The sequence below is a fragment of the Emydura macquarii genome, unplaced genomic scaffold (assembly GCF_026122565.2).
Source record: "Emydura macquarii macquarii isolate MOO-44397 ecotype Brisbane River unplaced genomic scaffold, CSIRO-AGI_Emac_v2 contig_2897, whole genome shotgun sequence".
NCBI lineage: Eukaryota > Metazoa > Chordata > Testudines > Chelidae > Emydura > Emydura macquarii.
In genome coordinates, this window is record NW_027133034.1 from 43584552 (window position 1) to 43611089 (window position 26538).

Genomic DNA, 26538 nt, shown 5'->3' on the forward strand with positions numbered 1-26538 from the left:
TATTTCCAGGAATGCCCCTGGCAGTACAAAACAGCTGATCACTTCAATGTGAGTTCACTGTCAAACCACAAAAGCTTTGGCTAGGTCAAAGAGTATTTGTAATATTAATGAGAATTATTGACCTCTGCCTCAGTTCAGATTAGTGTTTTTGTTCCTTTAGATATATTGGACTCCTGGAAACATCATTAAATAAACTGTCCATAGTAATTGGACAATATTTCAATCCTAGCTTTCAAATAGTAATGGAAATAAATTCGTTTCATAATTGATATACATTTTTAAACAGGTTGCCATATTGTATATCATTCTATTTCATTTTAACAGGACAAAACAGAATGCACACAAGAATGGGTAGATATTTCAATATCACTTAGAACATCACTTAAAGTAGAGTCACTTGACTTGATTTATTAAATACTGTTAATATTTTCTGCCTACTCTAGAGGGCAGTGTAGTCAAGTGGATAGAGCACTGATCTGGGACTCAGGAGACTTGGGTCATATTCCTGGCTCAGCCACTGGCCTGCTGGGTGACCTTGAGGAAATCACTTTACAGCTCTCTGCCTTAGTTCCCCCATCTGTAAAATGGGGATAATGAGCCTTACTTCCTTTGTAAAGTGCTTTAATTTCTACAGACAAATAACACTATATAAAAGCTTGGTATTATTACCCTACTTATAAGCAAAAACCAGATGGCTCTCAGCTTACATTTAATGTTCTTTACTTCAACTGTTACCCTATATTTTAATTTTGATATAATGAACTCCAGTTGAGCTCTTCACATACAATACTCTGCACAGTGGACTATCAGTAGTATTCTAATATTTTCCTCTTAGTTTATGTCTGGCTGACAGTGCATCTGTAATTGAAATAAATATTCTTCTGTATGTATACTTTTATATTCACACACCACAAACTACTTTAAAATAATACTAAAAATCTACTTCTGTGATGCTGCCTTGTTTGCAGTGTAGCTGTAGCTGTGTTGGTTCTAGAATATTAGAGAGACAAAGTGGGTTAGGTCATCTTTTATTGGACCCAGTTAGTTCAATAAAAGATACTACTTCACCCACCTTGTCGCTTTGTAGTGAGTCTTGTTGGTTTGCACAGAAAATCCCTTTTGTTATTCCTCTTCTCTGACTTCTGTCCACTTATCTGTCTGTCCGTCTTTATGCTGTGAGCTCACTGGGGCAAGGAACATCCCTTTTTGTATGTCTAGACAATACCTATCCTATCACATCACAGCAGCTAGTGCAAACAAATATATGCAGTGTTGTTGTTATTTATTAGATCTTCAGAACTGTGCATGGATATGTGTAGTCAATCAGACAACTGCTTTTGGTCATTCATGTTTAAGAAAGATAAATCCATATTGGAACAGGAGCAGAGAACTGATACTAGGATGATCAGGGGAATGGAGGTCCTATCTTATGAGAGGAGACTGGAAGAGCTTGGCTTGTTTAGTCTTGCAAAATGAAGGCTGAGAGGTGATATAATTACTCTATAAACATGTCACGGGGGTAAACACCAGGGAAGGTAAAGAGCTATTTAAGCTAACAGATAAGCTGGCACAAGAACAACTAGATATAATTAGGTCATGAACAAATTTAGGCTGAAAATTAGAAGGTTTCTAACCATCAGGGGGGTGAAATTCTGCAGCAGCCTCCCAATAGGAGTTTGGGGAGAAACGTCAATTAGTTTTAAGAGAAAGCTGGAGAAAGTTATGATTGGGATTGTATGATGGGTTTTCTTGTGTTGGTGGGAGGCAGGGCTCATGAGTTTTGGGAGTCCCTTCTAGTTTATCTTCCTAAAACTCATGCTTCAGAGATTTAGCTAGTCACCTGCAGGAGTCAGGAAAGGATTCTCCCCCCATTGCTCCACCAGTGTGTTCTGGAAGGTTTGGGTTGGTTTTGGGTTTTTTTTCTCTTTCCTCTGAAACATCAGACATATCCGTGGCTGGAAATGGGACACTGGATGGGGCGGATCAGGGCTGTGACATGGCACTGAGCATTTTCTTCTCTCGTGTGTGTAGCTGGCTGGTTCTTGCTCAAGGTCTAACTGATCATCATAGGTGGGGTCAAGAAGGAATTTACCCGCAGGGCAGATTGGCAGAGACTCTGGGTTGTTGTTTTTTGTAGCTTTCCTCTGAAGCATGTGGGTGCAGATTTCTTGCTGAGATTATCTAGGTATATGTCATTTAATCAATTCCCTGACATTGCAGGTGTCTCGGACATTGGTTCACTTCAATCCATCCTATTTTCTGCCTGTAGCACATAGTACCTTAGTATCCTGTGAGCTTTAATACTTTGGTCTAATTTTATTTGCTGGGGTTAGTGTGTGTGGGTGCTGGGTGGCGTTGGTGGCCCGGGATATTCAGGAGGTCAGACTGGATGATCTGATGATGATCTGAGGATTCCTTCTGGTCTTAAACTCTGACTAATTGCTTTTGAAATAAATGGACTAGCATAGCTAAATTACACTGGAAACATAGCCCTGAGAGTCTGCCTTTTAATATCCATTGACATTGAAATAAGGTTTATACTATACATTATATATATTAGAGTGACTACTGCCAAAAAAAAAAAAAGTTTAGCATAGTTTCCAATGAACTCCCTTTAGTGCATAAAAATTCTGTGTGTGGACCATACAAGTCCCCCTTTGCATTTCTGCTGAGCTGTTATGCAGGTCAGACACAAAGAATTCCATACATTTCTTTGCTGAGGTGAAAGGATCTGGCACACACCCCTACAAAAGCTGCCAGGATTATGGAGGAGTGCAGCCATTTGATGAACTGGCTGCCTAATGGTGGCTAGATCATCTGGGATCCATGCAGCAGTGTAAGAAAACCCAGCACCCCAAAAAGTCTAGCAGACTGGGAGCTGGAGACAGATTCCGGAGGAGAGAGAAGGAGTGTCCATATTCATTCTGAATTATAGAAACATGAAGTGCAAACTGCTACTTAGGCCATCTAGTGTATCCCCCTGCCAGTGTAAGGTTGCTCCCTGCAGTACAGTATAAAGGGAGCCTTACTGTAGCCTGTGTTGACTCTGGCTACAAGAAACTTTGCTTTTCTGTTTAGACTAGAACTAAAGGAAGCCCATTTCTTTACTCTGGCTATGGATAATTGCACCACTCCCATCCCACCTCCATATGGGCTAACAGAATTTTGTGTTGTCTCATTCTGTCTGTAAATGCAGTGATCCACCCTTACAGGCTTGCTGCTTGTATATAATGTTACCTCAGTAAATCTATTACTCTTATTAACTGCTGTAGTAACACTCCTATTTAAGGTTACTTCATTATCTTAGGCACAATTACCATGGTTTTAAGGTTGACTAGTGAAAATTGTACTTACACTAGGAGCACTAACAACTAGAGAATTGCAAAAGGCTAATACTGGGTTTGTATTAATAAATATTGTATTATATTAGAAGCACAAATATAATTGTCCTTCCCACTCCTCAATGAGGCCTGTCCACTTAAGGTGCGATTGCAAGTTCCTTAGGCACCCAACTCCCACTGATTTTTTCAATGGGATTTGGGCATCTCGCTCCCATAGCCTTGGGCAAAAATCTTATTCCTTACTACATACTTAAAGAAAACAAGCTTTCCTCAGCCAGAATAAAGAGTAAAAGTATAAGGCTTCCTCCTACTCTTAACTTGAGACCCCAGATGGAAATTAAAGAAATTAAAGAAATATGGAGGAATGTAGCCACCAGCTGAGTCTTGCAGACAGAGGATCACTGGTCCACAGTGAGTTTAACTGGGGTTTGAATGGGCAACATGAATATTCACAAGCCGAATATCAAGCTGAATAGTACCAATATTAATATTATTGGGTGAATTTGATATTGCTCATCCCTAGCTAATTACCACTATTGCACTTAGATCATTTTTTTCCTGAGGATCATTCGGTGATTGAGCACTTTCCTTAGCTCACCATAAGCAGAAGTATTGCAGGAAATACAGTTCTGTACAGGTGTGTCACGGATGAATGAGTGAACTTGCATGTCATGTGAGCGACAATACTTCTCTGCAAAAGGGGTGAGTTTTATGGGAAGAAACTCAGCACTAAGATCCAATCCTTAAAGATATTTAGGCACCTAACTCCCATTAAAATGAATGGGAATTAGGTGCCTTAATACTTTAGAGGAACTGGGACCAAGAGTCTTCCTTTTCCCCTTTTTCTCTTTCTAAACATTTCTGTGACTAAGCATGTAGTAAAAGCCATACCATGTGTTTGTGCACTAGAATGTGATCATTCAAATAAACACAGGTGTGTTCACTGAAATTTACTGCATTACTTCAAATAGTTGTCATGCTAACTTTGTGGAATCAATCTAATTTCCGTTACAATCACCTGTCTTGAGGACTCTGCTGTAATAAGTTCAGAATCATAGAAGAAGCCTGGTTGTGGGTCTGTCATTCAATCAAAAATATCTTCAACAGGGACCTGAGGTGGCCTTGGATCTTTTTGACCTTTTTCTTCAGATGTAGAGAGAAGAAAGCTGTTCTTTGAGAGGGTTTATTTAAGTGAATTAAGTGCTTATGAAAGCTGATATATTGACAGTATTATAAACAGGTTTTTTTGGTAGCCATGTCATTCCCAGGATTAGAGAGAAGGTGGATGAAGTAATATCTTTTACTGGACTAACTCGTATTGGTGATAGAGAGCTTGTCTCTTTAGTATTGTAAACTGATATTTTCCATGTAACTCCCCAAGGATTTCTAACCTATTTCACCAAAGTAAGGAGTTACATCACGGAGGTCAGTATAGGTACAAGTTTGGGGCCCTGACCTTCCAGAAGTCACATCAATGTCCCTACAAATTGGCATGATGAACTCCTAGAGGATTAAGGTAGACTGTTGCTAATAAGCTTCCTACAAAGTAAAATATCTTGGTTGGGTGGTAGAAGCAACTGGCAGCATAGTGTTGTGACCATGATTTTTGTCTTGAGGGAGTTACATTTGACATGGTGACATGGAAAAAAAGGGGTAAGGGAAATCACAATGCAGGTTTTTTTTAGTGAATCAGGGACAAGGCTAAAGATGAGAATTACCATGACCACTACAATTGGTGGGAAATGCCAGTCTCTTACAGCATAAGATTTACATAAGATTTAAAGTGTCCAAAATGTATCCAAAGGCAGGCAAAGACAAATACACAGAAACTGTCTTCCCTTTCCCCAGTTCCCTAATTGAATTCATTACTGTTATGGAGAGGCGGTATTGTAGTCCCATGCTCATATCATTAGACTATTCAGAAGTTTTTTATTCCATTTCCATCTCTGGAAAAATTTAATCTTCAGGATGTTCTTTTGCTTCATCCAAAAATTGATGTGATAGATTGTTGTGTAGAGATTGGTGACAAGAACTGAAGTTGAAGCTGTTAGGTAACTAACTAATGCACAGAAGCATAATAAGAGTAGCAGCAGCAGTAGTGAGATTCATAGTAAAGGTCATCCCAATTAATTCAACATTAAAAGCTATAGGCAAATAAGGAGCGGCAGTAAATAACAATATAAATACAGGGTAAAGCAGAGCTACACAAAGCATGGATCAGGGGACAAGTCTAGGCTGAACTGTCATGTAAAATCATCCTTAGTCATCCTCTCCCTATAACGACAGAGGGAAGTCAGTTTATTCAATTACAGGTTTTTATTGTAGATGAATTCCAACAAAAAGCAAGCTAATATTACAGGTGTGTGTATATTTGTGTGTTATTAAAACAGCATAGCTAAAATTGTTAAACGTGAGTGGAAATGTTAAGTACCTAAATCAACAGTTAGCCATGTAAATAAAATTGTATTTTACATCAGTACACAACACCTGAGGATCCTAAACTGACTTCAACAATAGCTACGGGAGGTGTGGGATACTCAGCACCTCTGGAAATGAAGCCTTTTTTTTGGTGCCTATTTGTGGATTTAGGTACCCGACTTTGATAATTTTGGACTGTTGACATTTATATGCAGAGTAGATACAATCCTTGTTTCTGGTAAATTGCCAACTACCCTCAGTAGTTCAATCCTTGGGCACCTCTAGACTAAAATGAATAAAAAGACCAAGTGGAAATAGAGATCCAAAATGATTTTAAACATGTAGGATATGAATACTTTATTATTTAAGATATCATAGTCAATAACATAATATGTATTGCCTTTTTTTTTCATAATTCAGACTAGTTAGTAATTGAAGCTTCCGAAACAGAAGAGCCTTGCAAAAAAGAAGAAAATTAGCAGCTAGAGTTCAAGAATAGGGAGAGAATAAAAAGAAAGATAGATATCTATTTCTCTTGGTGTCTTTTGTTCCTTCTCCTTATGCTCCATCTCATCCCCCACCTTCTTCCCTATCTATGCTACGCTCTTATATAGTGGCGCAGAAAATTTCAGCTCTGACTTGTTTGGATAAGGTATTTTGTTTTACTTTATAGAGCGTGGGCTAACTTTGTCTGTAAAATTCAGATCTGGGTTAGGTTATGAAACCCTATCAAAGTCTGGGGTGCTCTGATCCAAACTTTTGCTTAAATTCTATGTTTGCTCTTTGCTGCATTTTAGCAGAGCCAGTTGGCGAGGTTTCTTCTTAGCTATTGTCTGCAATGTCTCTCTTTGTCCAGCTGTGATTTTTTTTGATTGGAGCGCACCATGTAAAAAAAAATGCAGTTGGAAAATCTACAAGGTAGAGAGGGTGTGTGTGTTTCATTAAATATTGCTGTTCAGACAATTCTAAATGCTTCTCCTGGTTTCCCCACCTCTACTTAGATACTCCCTTTTTAAAAAACAATAGCTGTCTCTGTTGTATCATTCATCAAAGGTTAGACCTGATCTCAGGCTTTGGGTTGGTCTATGATTGGTCCTCATGTGTTGCAAGGAGACATCCCTGAACCTTGTGTCCCCTGCACTGGGGCGAGCCACAGTCTCTGGCCCCACCCTTCTGAATACCCTCTGGCTGTGCCCACTGTGCTGTTAGCATCCAAAAGGAGACAGGGAGAAGGTGGTGCCCCAGACCCTGAACAGTGACTAGCAGAACTGTCTGGCCATGCAGGAATGCATGTGTTGCATCCCCTTATAAAGTGTGGTAGCAGAGAGGGGGAGATGCCTCTCCATGTTTGTTCTACATGTTGGCTCCATTGAGGGGCTGTGGCTAAAAGCCACAACACAGCCATGGAACAGGATCTGCTGACCATTCTTTTAAATGTTCCCTTAAGCTAAACCCACTAAAAATAAGCCATTGATTTTTCCCCCCTTGCTTGTTTTGACATTTTCCTCCTAAAGCCCTTCAGTCCCTCAGCCACTGCTGTTGCTCTCCTCTCCTTGTGGTTTGTCTGCATGTATTTGGTATTAAGGTCAGAACTGAATGCTGTCGGAATGGGCAAGAGTGAGGTTCTGGTCTCAGGCAGGGAAGTCTGCCATGTGAGGGGATCGTCAGAGAACGTTCTCAGATCAAACAGCTGACTTGCTGGCAGAGCATTTCCCAGAAATAAAACAACCACTTGCAGTGATATTATTTTGTCATCGCACATAGTTAACCTTAAATCTGTCCTTTTGATGCCAGTGCATGATGTTTCTCTCTGTGGAGTTTTTGTTTTTTGTTTTTAATATGGTTAAACAGCTAAATAGCCCTCTTTCTTCCTTTCTGGTTTAGGTGTTGTATTCCCTTACTTTCCACGCCTGGGTCGCTACAACCTAAACTTCCATGAGGCTCAGCAAGCTTGCCTGGACCAAGATGCTGTTATCGCTTCCTTTGACCAATTGTATGATGCATGGAGGTCGGGGCTGGATTGGTGTAACGCAGGCTGGCTCAATGATGGATCAGTGCAGTACCCTATCACCAAACCCAGAGAGCCCTGCGGAGGAAAGAACACAGTGCCCGGAGTCAGGAATTATGGGTTCTGGGATAAAGATAAAAGCAGATATGATGTTTTCTGTTTTACCTCAAATTTCAACGGTAAGAATTTTGAATCACTTCCACCTTTAAAAAGACCATTTCTGTGCTTCAGAAAAGAAAATAACTCCAACAGTACTGAAAAGCAGCAAGAGATATTTGATTTGTCAAAATGCATGTTAGCTTTGGAAAGTGTTATCATTGAATGTATAAGGAAATGAGTCTGGAGTGGTGAAAAAAAGACAAATTGGGCCATGTTTTCCTGTTGTTCATTTTTAAAAGTAATAGTTCAGAATGAATATTGGCAGCACATTCATGTGTCTCTGTTTTTCATTCCTAGAAATCTATGCAGGTATGTCCCATATTGATACCTAGTTTATTTAAGTTAAAGCAGTGGAGAAATCAATATTTTCTTTAATTGAATTGCCCCCTTAAATTAATAGTGAGGATATACGACAACTTTAATACTGTACCAAAAGGTTAAAAAACCACCAGGAACAATTGTGATTAGGCATTCAGTGTTCCTATGGAACTTTAATGCCCTTTATACTCTCTGCTAAAGTATCAAGCAGCTCCATCTTGTATTGTAAAGCTAGGCTGACATGGTGACACAATATCAATCTGGTTAATTCCTGGTTCTTGTGACTAATAATCTAGGCTTTTATTGTCACACCTGTCTACACTGCCATTGCTCCCTTCCTATTTAATTGTGTAGGCTACCTGCTCTGATCTTGGGTTCTCTAAACTGCAGTTTCATGATTGCAAACCTTGGATTTGGAGCAGTCTAATCTTTGCTAGACTTTAGTATGAGTGCAGCTGAATAGGAAGCAACGGTCTCTGCTTGGTATAGCTCAGTGGTTCTCAACCAGGGATACATGTAACCCTGGAGGTGGACAGATGTCTTCTGGGGTACATAAACTCATCTAGATATTTGCCTAGTTTTACAACAGGCTATATAAAAAGCACTAGCAAAGTCAGTACAGACTAAAATTTCACACAGACAATGACTTGTTTATATTGCTTTATGTACTATACTCAGAATATAAATATTATACTTACATTTCAAATTGATTTATTTTATAATTATATGGTGAAAATGAGAAAGCAAGCAATTTTTCAGTAATAGCATGCTGTGACACTTTAGTATTTGTATGTCTGATTTTGTAAGCAAGTAGTTTTTAAGTGAGATGAAACTTGGGGGTACCAAGGCAAATCAGACTCCTGAAATAAATATAGTAGTCTGGAAAGGTTGCGAGTCACTGGTAGAGCTGAAGTTTAAGTCTAAAAACTTCAGCGTGTTGCTCAGAAAGATTGCTACAAGCAATAGCAAGGATCAGGGCCCTCACAGACCACAAGCAAAGACTGCTTCTCTGCTTGACAGCTCCGCAGACAGCCTTCTATGACCGAGTTAGGGCCTCATGCTTGTCAGTAATTTTTATCCATCTTGGAAAGCGGATGTTTGGCTTTTAGCCCACAAGCATAGGGAGTGTGCGGGAGTCCACTTCTTTACTTATTCACATATTGTACATCCACAGTGAAGTGTAACCACATCTCTTGCTTTAAGCACAGATACTTCAGTTCTGTGTTTGCTTCACTTCCATCTCTCCCCTCCCCCCGACAAATCATGTCAAAGGTTAGAATGGATGTAGTTTGAAACATAATGCAAATTAAACCGACAAGCTGGGTGAGGTAGTATCTTTTATTAGACTAACTTCTATTGGTAAAGGAGCCAAGCTTGTGAGCTACTCAGAGCTCTTCTTCTGGTCACAGTGAAAATGTTTGTCTGATTTGTATCTTGCTCCATTATTCCATTAACTGCTGGATTATTTTTTCTGACTTCAGTTACAAATCATAGCCACTTATATGGGTTTTTTTGAACTTCAGCAAATCAGACTTAATCCTGTATAAAAATAGTAAAGTTAAAATAATAAAGAAAACAAACTTTTAAAAAAAGGAATTGATGTATAATGAATAACATTAAGATTCTGACACGACTACTTTTAGTAAACGTCAGGGACAGATCGGGGGCAATAAGCAAAAATCCAGTGATCTGTCCCTGATGTTTACTAAAAATACCCTGAGGTGAGGGAGAACAGAGCTGCTGGGGCTTGCTCCAGCCTGCTGATCCATTATTGAGCTGCCTGGGGGTGGGCACTGATCAGCTGTTCAGTGGCCCCTGGACTGACAGCTGCTCCAGCCCTGCCCCAACAGCTGCTCCAGCCCTGCCCCAGAAGACACAGAGGTTCTGGAAAGGCTGTGAAATCTGTGAGCATATCGTATCCTTAATAATGAATTAGAAGAACAGGTGGTTGGGACTAAGGCAGTGCAGTTGCAGAAAGGGAAAGAAAAGCTCTTCAGCAAAGCAATCAGTTTTCCAGCTGAGTCATAACACCTGGGAAGTAAAATGGGTAACTACCTTCTTGACCTGAAGAAGAGAGTGACCAACTGATTAGGGACAGGGAAAAGATAAATGTGGGGGAGAGTGAGGCTTGAACTGGTAGGAACTTGGAAGGGAAGAAAACACCTATGGCTCACCAGAAAGAAGCTCTACTTTGATGAAACACATGAAATGGAAGCAACGCACAGAAAAACCTTTTCTGGGTTATATATTTGTATTGCTCATTTTATCATTCAAGGAAAATAGGACATGAAGTAATGAATCATTGTGCAAGAAACAAAAGAAAATGAGAAGATACAACTATAATATTAAAAATAAACTAGATTCAAGACGTCAGTGTATTAATTAGCCTATGGAATGGATGTTTTCTAATCATTGGCCATGCTGCTGAAAACTAATGAAATGAGGCCTGTGGAAGGAGCATTGGGTGTCCCTATTATAAAGTGGCAGTATAAAGTCAAGTTACTGGAGTTCCCCAACATAGTTCCAAATAGTTGCCAAACCTAATAAATAAGCTTCCTGTTTCATGGGTGAGAAAGCGTTTCACTTCTGAGGCTTTCAACAACTATGAAGAACACTGGCCTTGATCAATAATTCACTGTGGGTATTAAAATGGACTGAACTTGAGTCTGTTGAGCAGATGATGTGCTCTATAGATGGTGCGAATACTAGCAGCCTTCAGGATATATCCAAGAATATGTAAAACTCCTGTCTTTTACTGCCACGTTGCCATCTGCAACTTGAACCGGAGAACAGTTTTTCCACAAACACACAATGATGTGATTAGTTGGGTTGTGTCACAGTAAAGGCAGTATTGCCAACTCTTAGAAAGAAATTAGATTAGATTTTATTTTGACTAGCAGTTTTAGGGGGGTTTTGTTTTTGTTTTCCTGTCTCATGAGCTGCCTGTGAGAGTCTGGAGGCGAAGAATACAGCCCTGCCCTGCCTTCCAGGCACGGTCCTATAGTAGTGAGGGGGTCCTGTGGCAGCACTGAAGGGGAGGATTCAGGGAAAAGCTGCTGCTAGGTCCAGAGCCTAGCAGCAACATTTCCTGCTTCCCACTCCTTTGGAACTTTTTCTCTGCTTTTGATCTGGACACAAGAGGACCCTGGAGGGCAGCAGGAGGCAGGGGAGTATGTGAGTCAGGGAGGTGCTGCTGCCAGGTCATGGGAAGGGAAGCAGTCCTGAGGTGGAGTGGGAGTCAAGACAGTAATAGGAAACGTATGACAGTTCCCCTAACTTAGGGGTGAGAAGAGAGTAAGTGAAGTCTCACTAAGCGTTGTGTGCACATTAAAAGTTGACTTTTCCACCTGAAATTATCACACAGATACATAGCCAGAGGTGTGGCAGGGAATTAAAAAGTCAAAAGACACTAAAAACATATTTTGATGACTTTTTAAAAAATCTTATGATTTTTGGGGCTCTAACATGATTTTTGATCTCTTGTGGTTGGCGAAACTGTGAGGGTTTTGGGTTTTTTTTTATTTTATTTTTTTGCTTAGATCACTTATTACATGCATGTGGTGTAGTGGTAAAAACAATCTGGCTTTAGCCTTCAGTAATTCAGTTACTCCAGGTAAGAATTCCAGTAGGCTAAGACTTACACCAGAATCCTACACATTTTAAACTGACATCTTTTGTTTGCTCCATCTGTTATCTGGTTGCCACTGGGGGAAAAAAATAACAAAAAATATGTAAGAGGCTCCACACTCAGAGGATTGTAAGGTGCAATAACCAGGATCGTCAATCTGATATGAGAGAATTCTACAACCAAGTAGTTTCACAGCTACTACAAGGCAAACTTTATCCCATTGCCCAGGACCTATTCAAGACCCTCTGTCCCAATGAACTCCCCCTCACCACCCAAACACGTCTCTTAAACCTGGAGTTTAAGTGGTACAGAGGGCCATCTGCAGGACCTCTTTGTTAGTGTGAATTTCATATCTACTGCACAGCAGACAATTAAGACAAAAAAATGGGGGTGAGGGAAGGGGAAAATAAGAAATTGACAGATGAGTTCTTGGCTTTTTCACAAGGGCAAGATGCAAGCTTCTACTACCACATCCTGATGGGTTATATATTACAAAGAGAAAATGTAGTTCTAGCCAAAAACCATCAGGCATCAGTTCACACTTTAATTCTCTTGGTATTTGAAGATGAGATTACACCAACTTGAAGTAACGATTCACATATTGTCCGTACACATTGTAGAGTTTAAAAGTGTTTTATTTACTGCTTGGAAAGCCTTTTCTCATGGAACCAGAAGATGTGCACAGAGTTTATTGGTAGTTTTTAATTTAACAAAATATTCTGGATACAGATACATTTATTATTAGTGGTGGCCCATTTAAGAAATGGGCATCCTAAGAGTGCTCCTATTACTGATGTCTCTGGTTAAATGTGCAACCTTATTAAAACCCATGGGAAATTACGTTTCCATTGACACATGGCTTAACCAGCTACTAATAGCCTCAGTGGAATTTACATCCCATCGGTCAAAGCTGAAAGCTCATTCACTCTACAGCAAACTACCTTCAACTCTTAATAGAGTAAGAAGAGGTTGTAGCCAGTCATAGAAACATTGCATTAGCAAATGTTATAACATGGTTTCAACTGCCTTGAAACAGAAGTAAGCATGTGCTTTGCTAAATGGATATAATATCCAGTTTCACCACTGCTCTTCTATTGAAATGCCATTTGGAAAGTTCGTAGAGATACTTCGCAGTGATCCCAAAATCAAAACAAAAATGAAGCAAAGAAAAAGTTCTTCTAGTGACTCACTAGAGCCACAAAAGGTTTTGCTTTGTTTGGATTTATGCTCTAATACAGAAAAGTCCTAATATAAAAAGATGCAAGCCTAAAAAGCCTCAGTTAGGCACTGATCCCTTTTGGATAGTTAGCCCCAAAGGGACAGATCCTTTTCCCTGAGAAAATCGTTTGAAAGTGGACAGAACTGGTTTTCTCACAAAGTGGAAAAATAACAACACTAATCCGGAGTCCTCCTGCATAAAGAAACAGATAGTATTTCCTTCTGGAATTAAAACAAGAGGGCCTCATGCAAAAATTACCTCATTTCTTATATAAATTTTCCACTGGAAGCGAGTCAGTTTGAAACCCTTCCATGCTTATTTGGGTACTGTTATTCCATCAACTGACTGCAGTTCCACCTAGTAATTGCTTAATTATCAATCCAATAATGACAAAGAACTCTGAACATTTGAATAAAAGGAATACAATTGATTTATGTTATGACTTTACTTGGTGGATGAAATTAATGTTTATTGTTGCTGCTTGCAGCTCAACACAAGAGCCTTCTCTTAGTTTTACTAGTGACATATATTTGTATTACCTTCCGACTGAGAGACAGTTTTCTTCATAGCACTATCAGTGCTCTATCATTCTATGGCGAGAACATACCCTGTGTTGCCTAAAAATAAACAGTAAATGTTTTCAGCTCTTGTAATGAAAACTTATGACAGGCATGCTTTTGGTCTACTACAAGCTCCAGCTTCTCAGAAGTTGTGCACTATTTCAGTTTTCGTATAGCAAGACTTGACATGGGGCTTGTTCTTAATCAGGAACATTGTGTCTGCCATGTCAAGGAATAGTTCTTTCCATCATTAATTAATAAAACTGCATCTGTTAGCCCTAGTAACCTTTACTTAAATACTATCACAGGTCAGATCTAAACATACCACTCTGTGACAAGAAAATGGAACATGATGATGGTTTTATTTCATCTCTGTGAAGAAACTAGAGATGTATGAATATTGTGTAGTCTGAGGTTTGCAAAGCCCTGTTTTCTGGGACTTCAATGGAGTTCTATGTGGGTACACATGGTTTGCTTGTATGAATCCAATTGAAGGATTGGGGGCCTACTTTGAATTCCTGAACACCCCCCTACACACACACACACTTTTTCCTCCACATTTTCTCCCTTTAAGGGAAAACTGTGTTCTGAATTAGGGATAGAAATGTTTATAGCAGAGCACAGAATTTCCACTCTCATCTCACGCTGATGCTAAATTGACAACATGAATAACCTATAGATGGGTAGGGGGGAATGTGGAGAGGGGGAAAGGTTCAACAGAAATTTTCTTTTTCTTTTTTTTTCTTTTTTTCAGACTACCCAACCAGAATGTGAACTTAATGCATTTGAATCTAGGTCAAATTTTTGAAAAAATTAAATGGGTTTGAAGCAAGTTCCCAGCACTAGAATAAACAGATTGTGATATTCTTCACTGCTGTCTATTTTTGTAGTGAAGATTAAAAAATTCTATAAAAATGTAACAATCATTCCACGTGGCTGATGACTTTATTTTCTCTTTCCATTAGGCCGTTTTTACTACCTAATACACCCAACCAAGTTGACCTATGATGAAGCTGTGCAGGCCTGCCTCAAGGATGGATCTCAGATTGCTAAAGTAGGCCAGCTGTTTGCTGCCTGGAAACTTCTAGGGTATGATCGCTGTGATGCCGGCTGGCTGGCTGATGGCAGTGTCCGCTACCCCATCTCCAGGCCAAGAAGACGCTGCAGTCCTGATGAAGCAGCAGTGCGCTTTGTAGGCTTCCCAGATAAAAAACATAAGCTATATGGTGTCTACTGTTTCAGAGCCTACAACTGAAAGTACCTAGAGCACAACCATTTTAAATTCATTAAGAACATGTGAAAGATTTCTTTTCAATACGAACTCATGCAAGTTACCAAAACTGTGATAAACCTTTTTTACTTACTGTAAAGAGTCATTTTCATAAGTCCAACCCTTTAATTTGATTTGTTTTGTTTTGTAAAACTTTTCCTTCAATAGATATTTTAAATTAATATAATTTAATGGAAACTCTAGGTAAGGAAGCTTTAGAGCCAAACTCTTTAAGCTACACCATCCCAACAAAATATACTTTTCATGAATGGGGCATGCAATAGCTTGACAATTGCTAGGACTAAATTAAGGAATGTAAGGCTACTCAAAGCAGAAGCTTTAACAAGCACAAATTTTACACATTTGTACCATTTTGAGATGCACTACAAAAATAAATTAGATCTGCAGTTTTGAAATATGGTAATTTTTTCTTAACAGGGGGTTCAGTGAGGTTTTGCAAAATAAAAAAAAAAAAGAAAAAATATTTTCACAGGGGGACAATATATACAGTTTGATGAAAACAGCAATTAAAACAAACCACAAAATAGGACCATTTAAAATCATGCCTTTCAGAAAAATAAGCTCAAGCATGATCCCATGCATAGCAAAAAGCACAGCTAGATCTCCTGAACATTTCAATTGTTTGTATTGTGTATAAAACATTGATGAGTGCGTGAATAATTAACTAATGAGTGAACCCTACTTTTCTTCTTAATTCAAACTGAAGATGCCTGAGAGGTGTTGTATTACCTTTGAGTAGCTTTACTGAGTTATTTTTAAACTCTAAAGGCCATTTGCTAAGCAGCATTTAGCATCTACTCAGGGCAGTTATGTAGATGAACTGCTGGACAGACAAATTGTAAAATTTAGCAGCTTGATTTTATGTTAGCCTTTGAAATGTTATTGTCTTTATAAAAACAAACTATTAAATATTTCTTTCTTATTTACATATCATGAAAGATAAACATTTGGGAAAAACTCATTAAAAATCAATACAGTCTCTACAATGAGAAAATAAAATCTGGTCCCAACTAGCAAAGATTAAACAAACAAAATCACTGTATTTCCTATTTGTTTGCATACTTATAAAGCCCAATTTACATTCACATAAAATACTTTTGTTTCTAAACCCATCAACTAAAGAGAGTAATTGTGATCAATTTCACCAGATTTTTGATTGATCAATTAGAATTAATGAAAAACTCTGAAATTGTTAGCAATTGCACCACAATTTGTGAAGGTCTGCATGTGAGACATTTACCTTTGTCTTCCAATATCACCAAAAGAAAGCACTGTGCACAGTGCATGGGATTTTTCAGCTTTCTAAGGGTTTGGGCACCATGTTCTCATTAAATTAATATCAAATTCAGGAGAAAGGATATCTGAAGCCAAGATTTTCAGAAGTGACTTGTGATTTTTGGATGCCCAAGTGCAGACACCTTAAAGCAGCCTGGCTCTCAAAGGGTGGGTGCTGAGCACTCTCTGAAAATCAGGCCTTAAAGGTATTTCAAGCTGGGCACCCAAAAACTGAGTCACCCAAAATTACTAATCACGGTTGAAAATCTTGACCTTGCAAATCCCTTAGATAACTTTAGTATCTCTATTAAAAACAAATAAGATGTAGAAGTCCATTTTCCTACATCATGGTTGTTGACTATGAAGATTTCAGAGGACCAATATTTGTACTAAATGAAATTTTACAGTTTCCATAGCTAAATAAATATAATGATATTATCCCAATACAACACAGCTGGTATGCTTTCATGAACATTTTTGTGTAGATTTTTTTTCCACAGATACAAGTAAATAAATCTATAATTCCTGAAATAATTGTGGTCCCATTTTAAATTCTGTGACTAGACTGATAAATACATGACAGGATTGTAGTAGAATGGTAGTGAATTGGAGATCACATTGCCATTCTCAACAAGTGTAGAAGGCAAAAATTGCTTCTTGGTGAGGCCTTTGTCAAATATGGATATTGGCTCATACATTCCAGGTGAAACAATGCCATTGAAAAGAAAAAAAATTACTATAATGTTATTTACTTCCTCAAGAGCCAGGGTTTCTGGAAACCCTAGCATAATGTAATTATAAATTATTATAATATATGTACAATTAAGAAGGCAGATCACACCTCCCTATAGCCACACACTTTCCCATCCTTTCCTTTTGAGAAGGCTCAGTTACTTTCAAATCACCATGCTCCCTCCCATACACACCTCACATCTACCTTCCCTCCCCAGGGTCCCTGCAAAGACTTTTCTGAATGGTCTGAGGTACAGGCAGGGGAAGGCACTGAGAATGCTTGGACCGGGCAAGGTGTGGGCAAGCAGGGACAGGAGTAAGACCAATGGGATACACAGATCATCCCCCTTCCAACCCACAGAAAGAGACAAGAGAAAACATTGCCTTATCTTTTGTGCACAGCCCCTCAGGAGTCCTGCGGGCAGCAAAGGCCAGAGGATTCATAGTGTGGTTCCAGTCCCCAGGCAGATTGTTATCTCACTTAGAGTAAGAGCCAAATAACCTTCATACAAGGGACCCTGTCCGCCTGCATGATCCTCCATATTTAGGGGGCCGTGCATGACCTTTTCATAGGGTGACAACTCACCAGCTAGCTCCCCACTGAGGTTCTCTCAGCAACCGTTTTTTCCAGAGCCCTTTCCCAGAGGTTTCTTCTTCTTTTGCAGGAAGAGATGATCTGGCCAACTCCAAGCCCAGATTCTTAGATCAGGCCAAGCCGCATTTGATACCACAGCCTATTTAGCTTTATATCACCTTTGCAGTTCCTTGATTCTGAAGCTCGCCAGCCTCCACCATGAATTAGAATAGACTCAAGACTATTCTATTCTGTGCCCAGCTACCCAGGAAGCCTTTCTGACAGTCAGAATGTAGCAGCACATATATCCAGCGCCATTGTCCGTACATAAGGGGTTATAATGGCGCTGGTGACTAAGCTGGTTCTATGCCAACCAGATCTTCCCCCTATACCAAGGAAATCCCCAGGTGGCCAGATTCTCCAGTTTTGCAATACAAAGGGGCCATAAGCACAGGGGAATTGGGACTCTGGAATGACAATGATCTGTAATATGATCACTATTGGCCAAATTCCACTGCTCATTTATATCTATGTAACCCCACTGGATACATTTGTTGTCAAGAATCAAAACTCAGACCCATAACATTGTGAAGGTCTATGTGTGAAGTTTATTATAGTATTTACGGAAAGACCTGATGGTTTTCTTGGACGTATTCTAAATGAATAAGGCTAGTTGTTTTAGCTCACCAGAGATATCATTATATCTATTTATCATTATAACAGATAAGGTTTATGGGCTAGTTTCTGGGAGCACACGTGTATGAAGAAGAAATTATTAGCTCCACTGTACGCAGTTATAAAGAGAATAAAAGCATACAATTACTTGTGAAATGGGCACAAAGGAATAGACAAAAGGCACAAATGATATTTATTTTTACAGCTACTGCTGTAGCTCCTTTTCACTTTTATAATGTCAAAGTTAGGAAACATCAAACTTTTGAATACGTTTGCAAGGTGCTTGGATCATATCTGTAGAGGATACTTAAGAACTGTTAAAAATCTGTGCTATTTTCTGTTCTTGAGGATTTAAAAACTTCATCATAAGAATGTGTCATTATCTTGTATTTCATAATGTATCTGAATTTTAATGCCCATGAATGACAACAATTAAATCATGTTGTTCTTTTCAATATGCTTATTTCTTTTTATTGACTGGACATTCTTCTACTTCTTTCCCAGACAAGACAATGAGAAAGATAAAAGATTAAGAATATGAAAGCACTTACTCTGCTAGAGCAAACCGAAAGATGTCACAAGGATAGACATTGCCAAAAAAGCACCAGTATCCTCTGTGAATATAAGTTATAACCAGAATAAGAAACACAGCACATTCTCATTTCTGTAATACAAAGTCTATAACCTTGTGCTCCTTTGTCATTTTGAAAGTAAAATGCAGAGCTTCAGATGCTTTACTCCCTCAGTGTAAAAAGTATTAATTAAAAAAAAAAGTTGTCCAGTTGATACTACACATTGTACATACAACCCCAAATGAATATTGGACATAAAGCAATGTTTCATTTGAAAGGGGGGGGAAAAAAAAAACCACAATCCTCCTCCCCCTCCCCCCCACACACAATCCCGATGAATAATGGGCTTTTTGTCCTAAATGAAAATTTTCAGTTTTTGTGGGTTTTTTTCTAAATCCAAATTGTGTCGTCTTTAGTGAGCACAAAGAATTGTTATTTGAAATGTGCAGCAAGGTAAAGATTTCCAAGGTTAGGAAGCAATCTGTATTCATTCAAAATAATAAAATAAGCTGGAGTAGCTCTATTGTCTTCTCCGGAGCACTGTTCATATAGCCCAGCTGAAGATTCAGTGTTTAAAGTGTTTTCAGTGTTCACTGTTCAGAGTTCAGTGTTTAAAGAAGTGTTTAAAAAAAGAGGGCAAATAATCTAACATAATTAACGTGCTATTTTATGATCAATAATACATTATTTACTAACAATTTATTTAAACTAGTGTCTTGATGAAAACAGTCAGACTTTATGGGACTGGACAATAGAGCAACACCATCCTCACCTAGTCTAGTTACATTGACAGTAGCAGGTTCCATTGAATGACATCCCAACAGGCAACAAATGAGAAATTGTACTGCTGTTTGAAAGCCTCAAGAGGTGAATCATAGAATTGTGGAACTAGAAGGACCTCAAGAGGTCTTCTAGTCCAGTCCCCTGCCTTCAAGGCAGGACCAAGCATTATCTAGAACAGTGGTTCTCAACCTTTCCAGACTATACCCCTTTCCGGAGTCTAATTTGTCTTCCATACCCCAAGTTTCACCGCACTTAAAACTACTTGCTTACAAAATCAGACATAAAAATACAAAAGTGTCACAGCATGCTACAACTGAAAAAAATGCTTATTTTCTCATTTTTACCATATAAATTATAAAATAAGTTGATTGGCATATAAATATTGTACTTACATTTCAGTGAGATACTTGAATCTGTTTTTCACTTGTGAACCTTGTCTGTAGCCCGAGCCCTGCCGCCTGGAGCTGAAGCATGTAACTTAGCTTTATGGAGCCCAGCTTGCAACCATTAATGCTGGCTCTGCACTTGATATGATTTGTTCTTGACAAATCCATGCTGACTGTTACTGATCACCTTATTATCTTCTAGGTGTTTGCAAATTGATTGCTTACTTACTGTTCCATTATCTTTCTGGGAACTGAAATTAATCTTTCCGGGAACTGAAATTAAGATGACAGGTGTTTAATTCTGCAGGTTGTCTTATTTTCCTTTGTATAGATGGCACTATATTGCCCTTTTCCAGTCCTCTAGAATCTCTCCCATCTTCCATGACTTTTGGAAGATAATCGCTAATGGCTCAGATATCTCCTCAGTCAGTTTCTTGAGTATTCTAAGATGTATTTCATCAGGCCCTGGTAACTTGAACATCTAGCTTGTCTAAGAAATTTTTAACTTGTTCTTTCCCTATTTTAGCCTCTGATCTTATCTCTTTTTTACTGGCATTCATTAAGTTAGATGTCCAATTGCTACTACACTTTTTAGTGAAAACTAAAACAAAAAAGTAATTTAGCATATCTGTCATTTCCACATTTTCTGTTATTGTTTTCCCTCCTCACTGAGTAATGAACCTACCCTGTGCTTGGTCTTTCTCTTGCTTCCAATGTTTTTGTAGAATGTTATCTTTTATGGTTATCCTTTATGTCTCTAGTTAGTTTACTTTCGTTTTTTGCCTTGGCCTTTCTAATTTTGTCTCTACATACTTGTGTTATTTGTCTATATTCAGCCTCTGTAATTTGACCGAGTTTCTACTTTTTGTAGGACTTTTTTTGAATTTCAGATCATTGAAGATCTCCTGGTTAAGCCAGGGTGGTCTCTTGTCATACTTCCTATTTTTCCTATGTAGTGGGATAGTTTGCTTTTGTGCCCTTAATAATGTCTCTTTGAAAAACTGCCAACTCTCTTAAACTGTTTTCCCCCTTACTCTTGCTTCCCATGAGACCTTACCTACCAACTCCCTGAGTTTGCTAAAGTCTTCCTTCTTGAAATCCATTATTTTTATTGCAAAAATAACGAGAGTCCTGTAGCACCTTAAAGACTAACAAATTTCTGCGGGCATAAGCTTTCATGGGCTGCAACCCACTTCATCAGATGCATCTGATGTCATGCATCGTCATACATCTGATGAAGTGGGTTGCAGCCCACGAAAGCTTATGCCCACAGAAATTTGTTAGCCTTTAGGTGCTACAGGACTCTCATTGTTTTTGCTGTATACAGACTAACACGGCTACCCCTCTGGAATTATTTTTATTGTGATGTTTTCCCTCCTACCTTTCCTTAGAATCATGAACTCTATCATTTTATGATCACTTTCACCCAAACATATATTTTTCTTTCCATCATATCTCCAAAAACCACAGAGATAAAAGCTTCTGGATTTTCCTGACAGATTCACTAATAAAGAAATTCTGCTGCTAGTGCAGTGACTAGAATTGGAAACTCGATTACCTTACTTCAATAAGCTCAAGTCATTGGCATTAAAACTGATAGGGCTACCATTTAATGTATCCATTTTATACTTTGAACACACAGAATAGCAATAATAAAGAAATGTATTGGCTATAACTAAAATTAAATTATCTTGGAGAAAGTTTTATGCTCCTGGATCTGACTCATGGGTCTTGCACATTTGTTAGCATTTTTTCCCCAGCAATACTTTCTAAAGTCAAGCAAGCACATCGCAGAGCAATTCAGTTCATATGATGGATTTTACTGTGTGGGGAAATGTCAGATCTCAAATTTATTAAGGTCCTAACTCAAACACAAACAGAGAAATAAATAAATAGTCCCCCTTTAACAGAACTGTATAAAACAGTCATCCATGCAAAAGACAATGTTGAAGAGAAAAACATAACTGGTATTAAAACGTCTCTTTTTGTGAAACATACAGTAATGTTACTCCTAACATCAGGATAACCTGAAAGATTCTTTTTAAACCTCCATAGTTCTGTTTCTAATGATTTTTCACATCATATTCACTCTTACTTACTTCGCACCTTAGGATAACCCCCCAGTCTTTAATTTTTTGGGGAAAAAAGTTCCATATAAATATTGGACACAGTATTTGTCTTATAGTATATCTGTTCCCAGACCTCAGTGTGTGAGCAGTGAAGGCAGAGAAATCTCAATGGAGGCCCCTCTTGAGTCTGGTATTGGTTTCCTCCCTCCTTTAGTCTGAGAGAGTTGGAGTCTGTAGACCTTCAGGGTAAGGTGCAAGGCTCATCTATTCCCTCAGGCTTTTGGCCTGGAAGTGGGTATTTGTATAGTTTAATTGTTCATTGGAAGTTTACTTATGGTGACACTGGTCAATGAATTATGTATTATTTTTATTTTTGTCATATGCTCAACAAATAAATGATGGTTCATAAATCTAACAAAATTACACAAAAACATACCTAGCAACTTCTCAAATAAAAAGTTTTCTTTTGTTATTCTTCAGCTAATCCTTACAGTAAAGACTAATTCATACACAATTGTCCAGACTTAAAAATGATACACTTTGACTTAGATATTTTTCGTCAGACCACCTTCACATTTGGGATATCAGATCAAGTTTGTGAAAGCAAGCGAGCTGAGATTCAAATTCAATCAATCAATCATTCAATCAATCCCAATAGAAACTAAACTCATTTCTTGATAGTCAATGTCTCCTTAAATCTGCTATGTTTTTCACTTAGATTAATGTTATGAATTCATGATTTAGCACTCCAGATTTCAAGTATTTTTTACTTTTAATCCATGACTAGAACAAAACATCAACACCACTAAAAAAAAAAAATCACTAACAAGGGAGGAGCAGGAGGGAGGAGCAAACAAACGAAAGAATTATTCAGAACTTGTGGTGATAGATCTTATAAAGAAATCATAGTGACATTACTGAAATATGAAAACCAAAAGAATCATGGCAGGTGACCAAATTAACCTTCAGTGGGTGAAGTTTACCCATTATAATGGAAGTTGTGGACAGCCCCAACAAAATTCCTGTGTGTGTGGTGTTGGCGGCTTTCTGGCAGGTCTGTGATGTACTCTGCAGTTCTTCCATGCACCACAAGCTGGACCCCATGCCAGTTCTGCATAGGATAGTAAGAATGGGTGGCTTGGGGATCAGGAGGAGATGAATGGGTGAATGGCCAATCAGTCAACTGTTATGGAAAATGGTAGCCACATACTTCCACCTAGGGATAGGGCAACTCCACAGCCTCTAATTATTGCAGAGGGGCTGCAAAGTTGTCTTCTGCCTGCAGATTACAAGGGTGGATTCCATTGCATCCATCTTCTGCTTACATCCCCAGTAAAGCCACTTACTAAGGCTTTGTGTCAGGGATAAGTTAAGGTGGGTGAATTTCTCCCAGTTAAATTCAGTAAAAGATTAGTGTTCTCATATGTATATTAATATAGCCTTCATGTTCTCCCAACTTATCATGTAGCGGCCTTCCTATCTCTATCACTGATGCCCTCCAAGGGGTAAAATAAATCTAAACTGTTCCTTCTACCAACTGAGCCAGTAGACTTATTATTTTAGCCATAGGTGTGTGCAGCACATTTCCTTAGGGTGTGCACCCAGGGAATTTTTATCAGGGGTGTCAAACTCAATTCCGCCGGCGGGCAACATCTGAATTACCCGCCGGTGGAATTCTCGCCGTGTCATAGTCTCCGCCGAGAAATGACGTGAGAGAGGTTATTTCAGCGGCAGATTCCCTCTCGTAGCTCCGTCTGCTGAAGGATCGCGCGCCCTCCACTCTTTCGGCGGAAGCTTTAAACACAGCAAGACAGCGCCACGGACCACATCAAAAAAGAATTGCGGGACAGATAAAAAAAGGTATGTCTGATACTCCTGCATTAGGGTGTGCCTGGGCTCACCCGGCACACCCCGTGCGCACGCCTATGATTTTAGCTCTAGTAAACATTCGTAGTTTTTGAAGCTGAAATTCACTTGCACTCTAGTCTTAATGCCACATCTGGGCAGGTTGTCTGATAAGTCTGGTTGTTCATAAGCATGCAGCCACACATACAGCCCTGCCAGTATTTCATAATAATACTGGTTTCCAAACACCAGAAGTAATCCAGAAGGTATGGCACACTTGTGCATGCAGTAAGTGTCTGATCCAACTCCCATAGACTAATAGACTTTAAAGTCAGAAGGGACCATTATGATCATCTAGTCTGACCTTCTGCACAATGCAGGCCACAGAACCTCACCCACCCACTCCTGTAATAAACCTCTAACTTATGACTGAGTTATTAAAGTCCTTAAATCGTGTTTTAAAGACTTTAAGGTACAGAGAAACCACCAGCAGGTGAACTGTGCCCCATGCTACAGAGGAAGGTGAAAAACCCCCAGAGCCTTTGCCGATCTGCCCTGGGGGAAAATTCCTTCTCGACCCCAAATATGGCGATCAGTTAAACCCTGAGCATGAGGGCAAAACTCACCAGCCAGACACCCAAGAAAGAATTCACTGTAATAACTCAGAACCCACCCCATCAAACATCCCATCACAGGCCATTGGCCTATCTACCACCAGTAGTCAAAGATCAGTCAATTGCTAAACTAGGCTGTCCCATCATATCATCCCCTCCACAAATGTATCAAGCTCAGTGTTGAAGCCAGCTAGGTTTTTTGCCCCCCTCCTCTCCTCCACCTGCTCTCCACTGAATTCAATAAAATGTTTATTAGGCCTTGTTTGCAGTAACACGTGCGCGTGCATGCACACACGCACGCACGCACGCAAGCACGCACGCACCACAGCTTTTGGTGCAATTTTTCAAAAGTGTTCTGTAATTTTTGGGTGTCCAATCTGGTGAGACCCTCCCTTCTGCTTTGGCCCTTTTACACCAGGTAGCAGGCTAGACTGACATACAGGGAGTTTGAACGCCCCGGATCCAGCCAGGAGAGGATTCCCCTGGCACATACCCTGTGGAAGACAGCCATAAGGCCACTTTCCAAGAACGTCTTGCTAATCCTGATGGTGGGAGAGGGGGAGCACACCAGGGATGGGACTGAAGGCAGGAGGGACATGTAAGTGATGGGGCCACAGCATGCAGCAGCAAGGAGATTCCAGACTGCACTGTGGTCCATAATCAGCTGGGGAAGATGCCATAACTTAGTTAAGGACTCGGGACTGTCTAAAATTACACCTAGGGCTGAGGAAGAGTCCAGGATTGGGAGGGGTTGCAAAGTGCCCCTGCCTGTTCTTCTCCCATCCCAGTCTGCAAAGTTCTGTGCTGTCTCTTAGAGGTGCAGCAAAGAATCTCACCTGAGGGCTCGTTTTTCAAAGGTCCAGAGCACATGAAGCTCCACTTTATCACAGTATCGAGCACCTTTGAAAACCAGACCCTAGGGCCTTTTATTTAGAGTGACTCCATTTTTGGGTGCCCAACCTGAGACACCTTAAGTTATCTGATATTGCAGACCTACAGACAAAGGTACCCAAAATTAGAAGTTGCTTTTAACATTTTTGTCAGCGATGTTTCAAGTTGGGCACTAAATATGAGAAACTCACACTCAGTGGACACTTTGGAACTTTTTTGCCCTGGTGCTCAGAGATGGGCTCCCAATACTAGAGCCCATTTTAGAAAATTTGGCTCAGAGTGATTTACCTGAAATCACTCAACAAGTCAGGGCCAGGGACAGGATTAGAACCCAGGCTTTCACACTGTCCCTCCTGGGCTCTAACTAGACTGCAATTGCAATAGTTCTGATCTTAGTGGGTTCTTTCACCTCACCATATCATGTGGGTAAGTTTGTTTGGGTTTCCAGCCTTCTGTCTTTGAAAAATGTCGGATTATTACATAAAACTAAAAGTATATCCATTTGGTTAGTGATCAATGAAACATGATCTTATTAGCATGCACTGATTGTTGGTTATCTGGGAAGTTGATCAAATAAAAATGTTTGCACTGTTGCTAACTGCATTCAGGTGTAACCAAGCTATTGAAATCAATAGCTGTTGAAACCAATAGCTGTTGAAACCAAGTTGTTGAAACTGGAAAAAAAAATGTACTAAGCACAAAAGTAATTTGTAGACTATTTGGTAACCCTTGATTTCTTTCCTCTGACCCTTGCCACGTTTCATACAAATGCACCTTTACTACACCGGAAGGTTTTCTAACCCACAAAGAAGATTCCCTACTGGGAAGCACAGAGCCATAAAAAGGTTGCTATACCCATTGCTATAGCCTATCCACATTTTTAATTATAATAAAGACCTTAAATTGGGTACTTAAAAGGCTGTACCATGAAAAAAGTCTATCAGATTTTTGTGTGACCTCCAATTCTTACATGCCAGAAAAATTATATACACATTTCTTTAATAATAGAATAGGATTATTTATCTATTCTAAGCAAATGAAAATGCTTTGCACTATAAACAAGATTATATTAAGCTATTTTATAATACTGACAATCATATTTACTGCACTCAGAGGCTTATTTTCAATTCTTCTTTCAGTATTGAATGGTTTGCACAGAGAGCCAGAGTTGGATGGACCT

At 39.2% G+C, this 26538-nt stretch overlaps 1 protein-coding gene across 1 annotated transcript in view; it reads left to right on the top strand.

The window, feature by feature from the left end:
- The window catches only part of HAPLN1 (hyaluronan and proteoglycan link protein 1), a 38593-nt gene extending 23687 nt beyond the window's left edge, over positions 1-14906 (top strand). Inside the window, exons 3-4 of the mRNA XM_067568663.1 lie at positions 7644-7946; positions 14617-14906. Of these exons, the coding sequence (XP_067424764.1) occupies positions 7644-7946; positions 14617-14906 (593 nt within the window). The remainder of the gene's footprint in view (positions 1-7643; positions 7947-14616) is intronic.
- The last annotated feature ends 11632 nt before the right edge of the window (positions 14907-26538 follow it).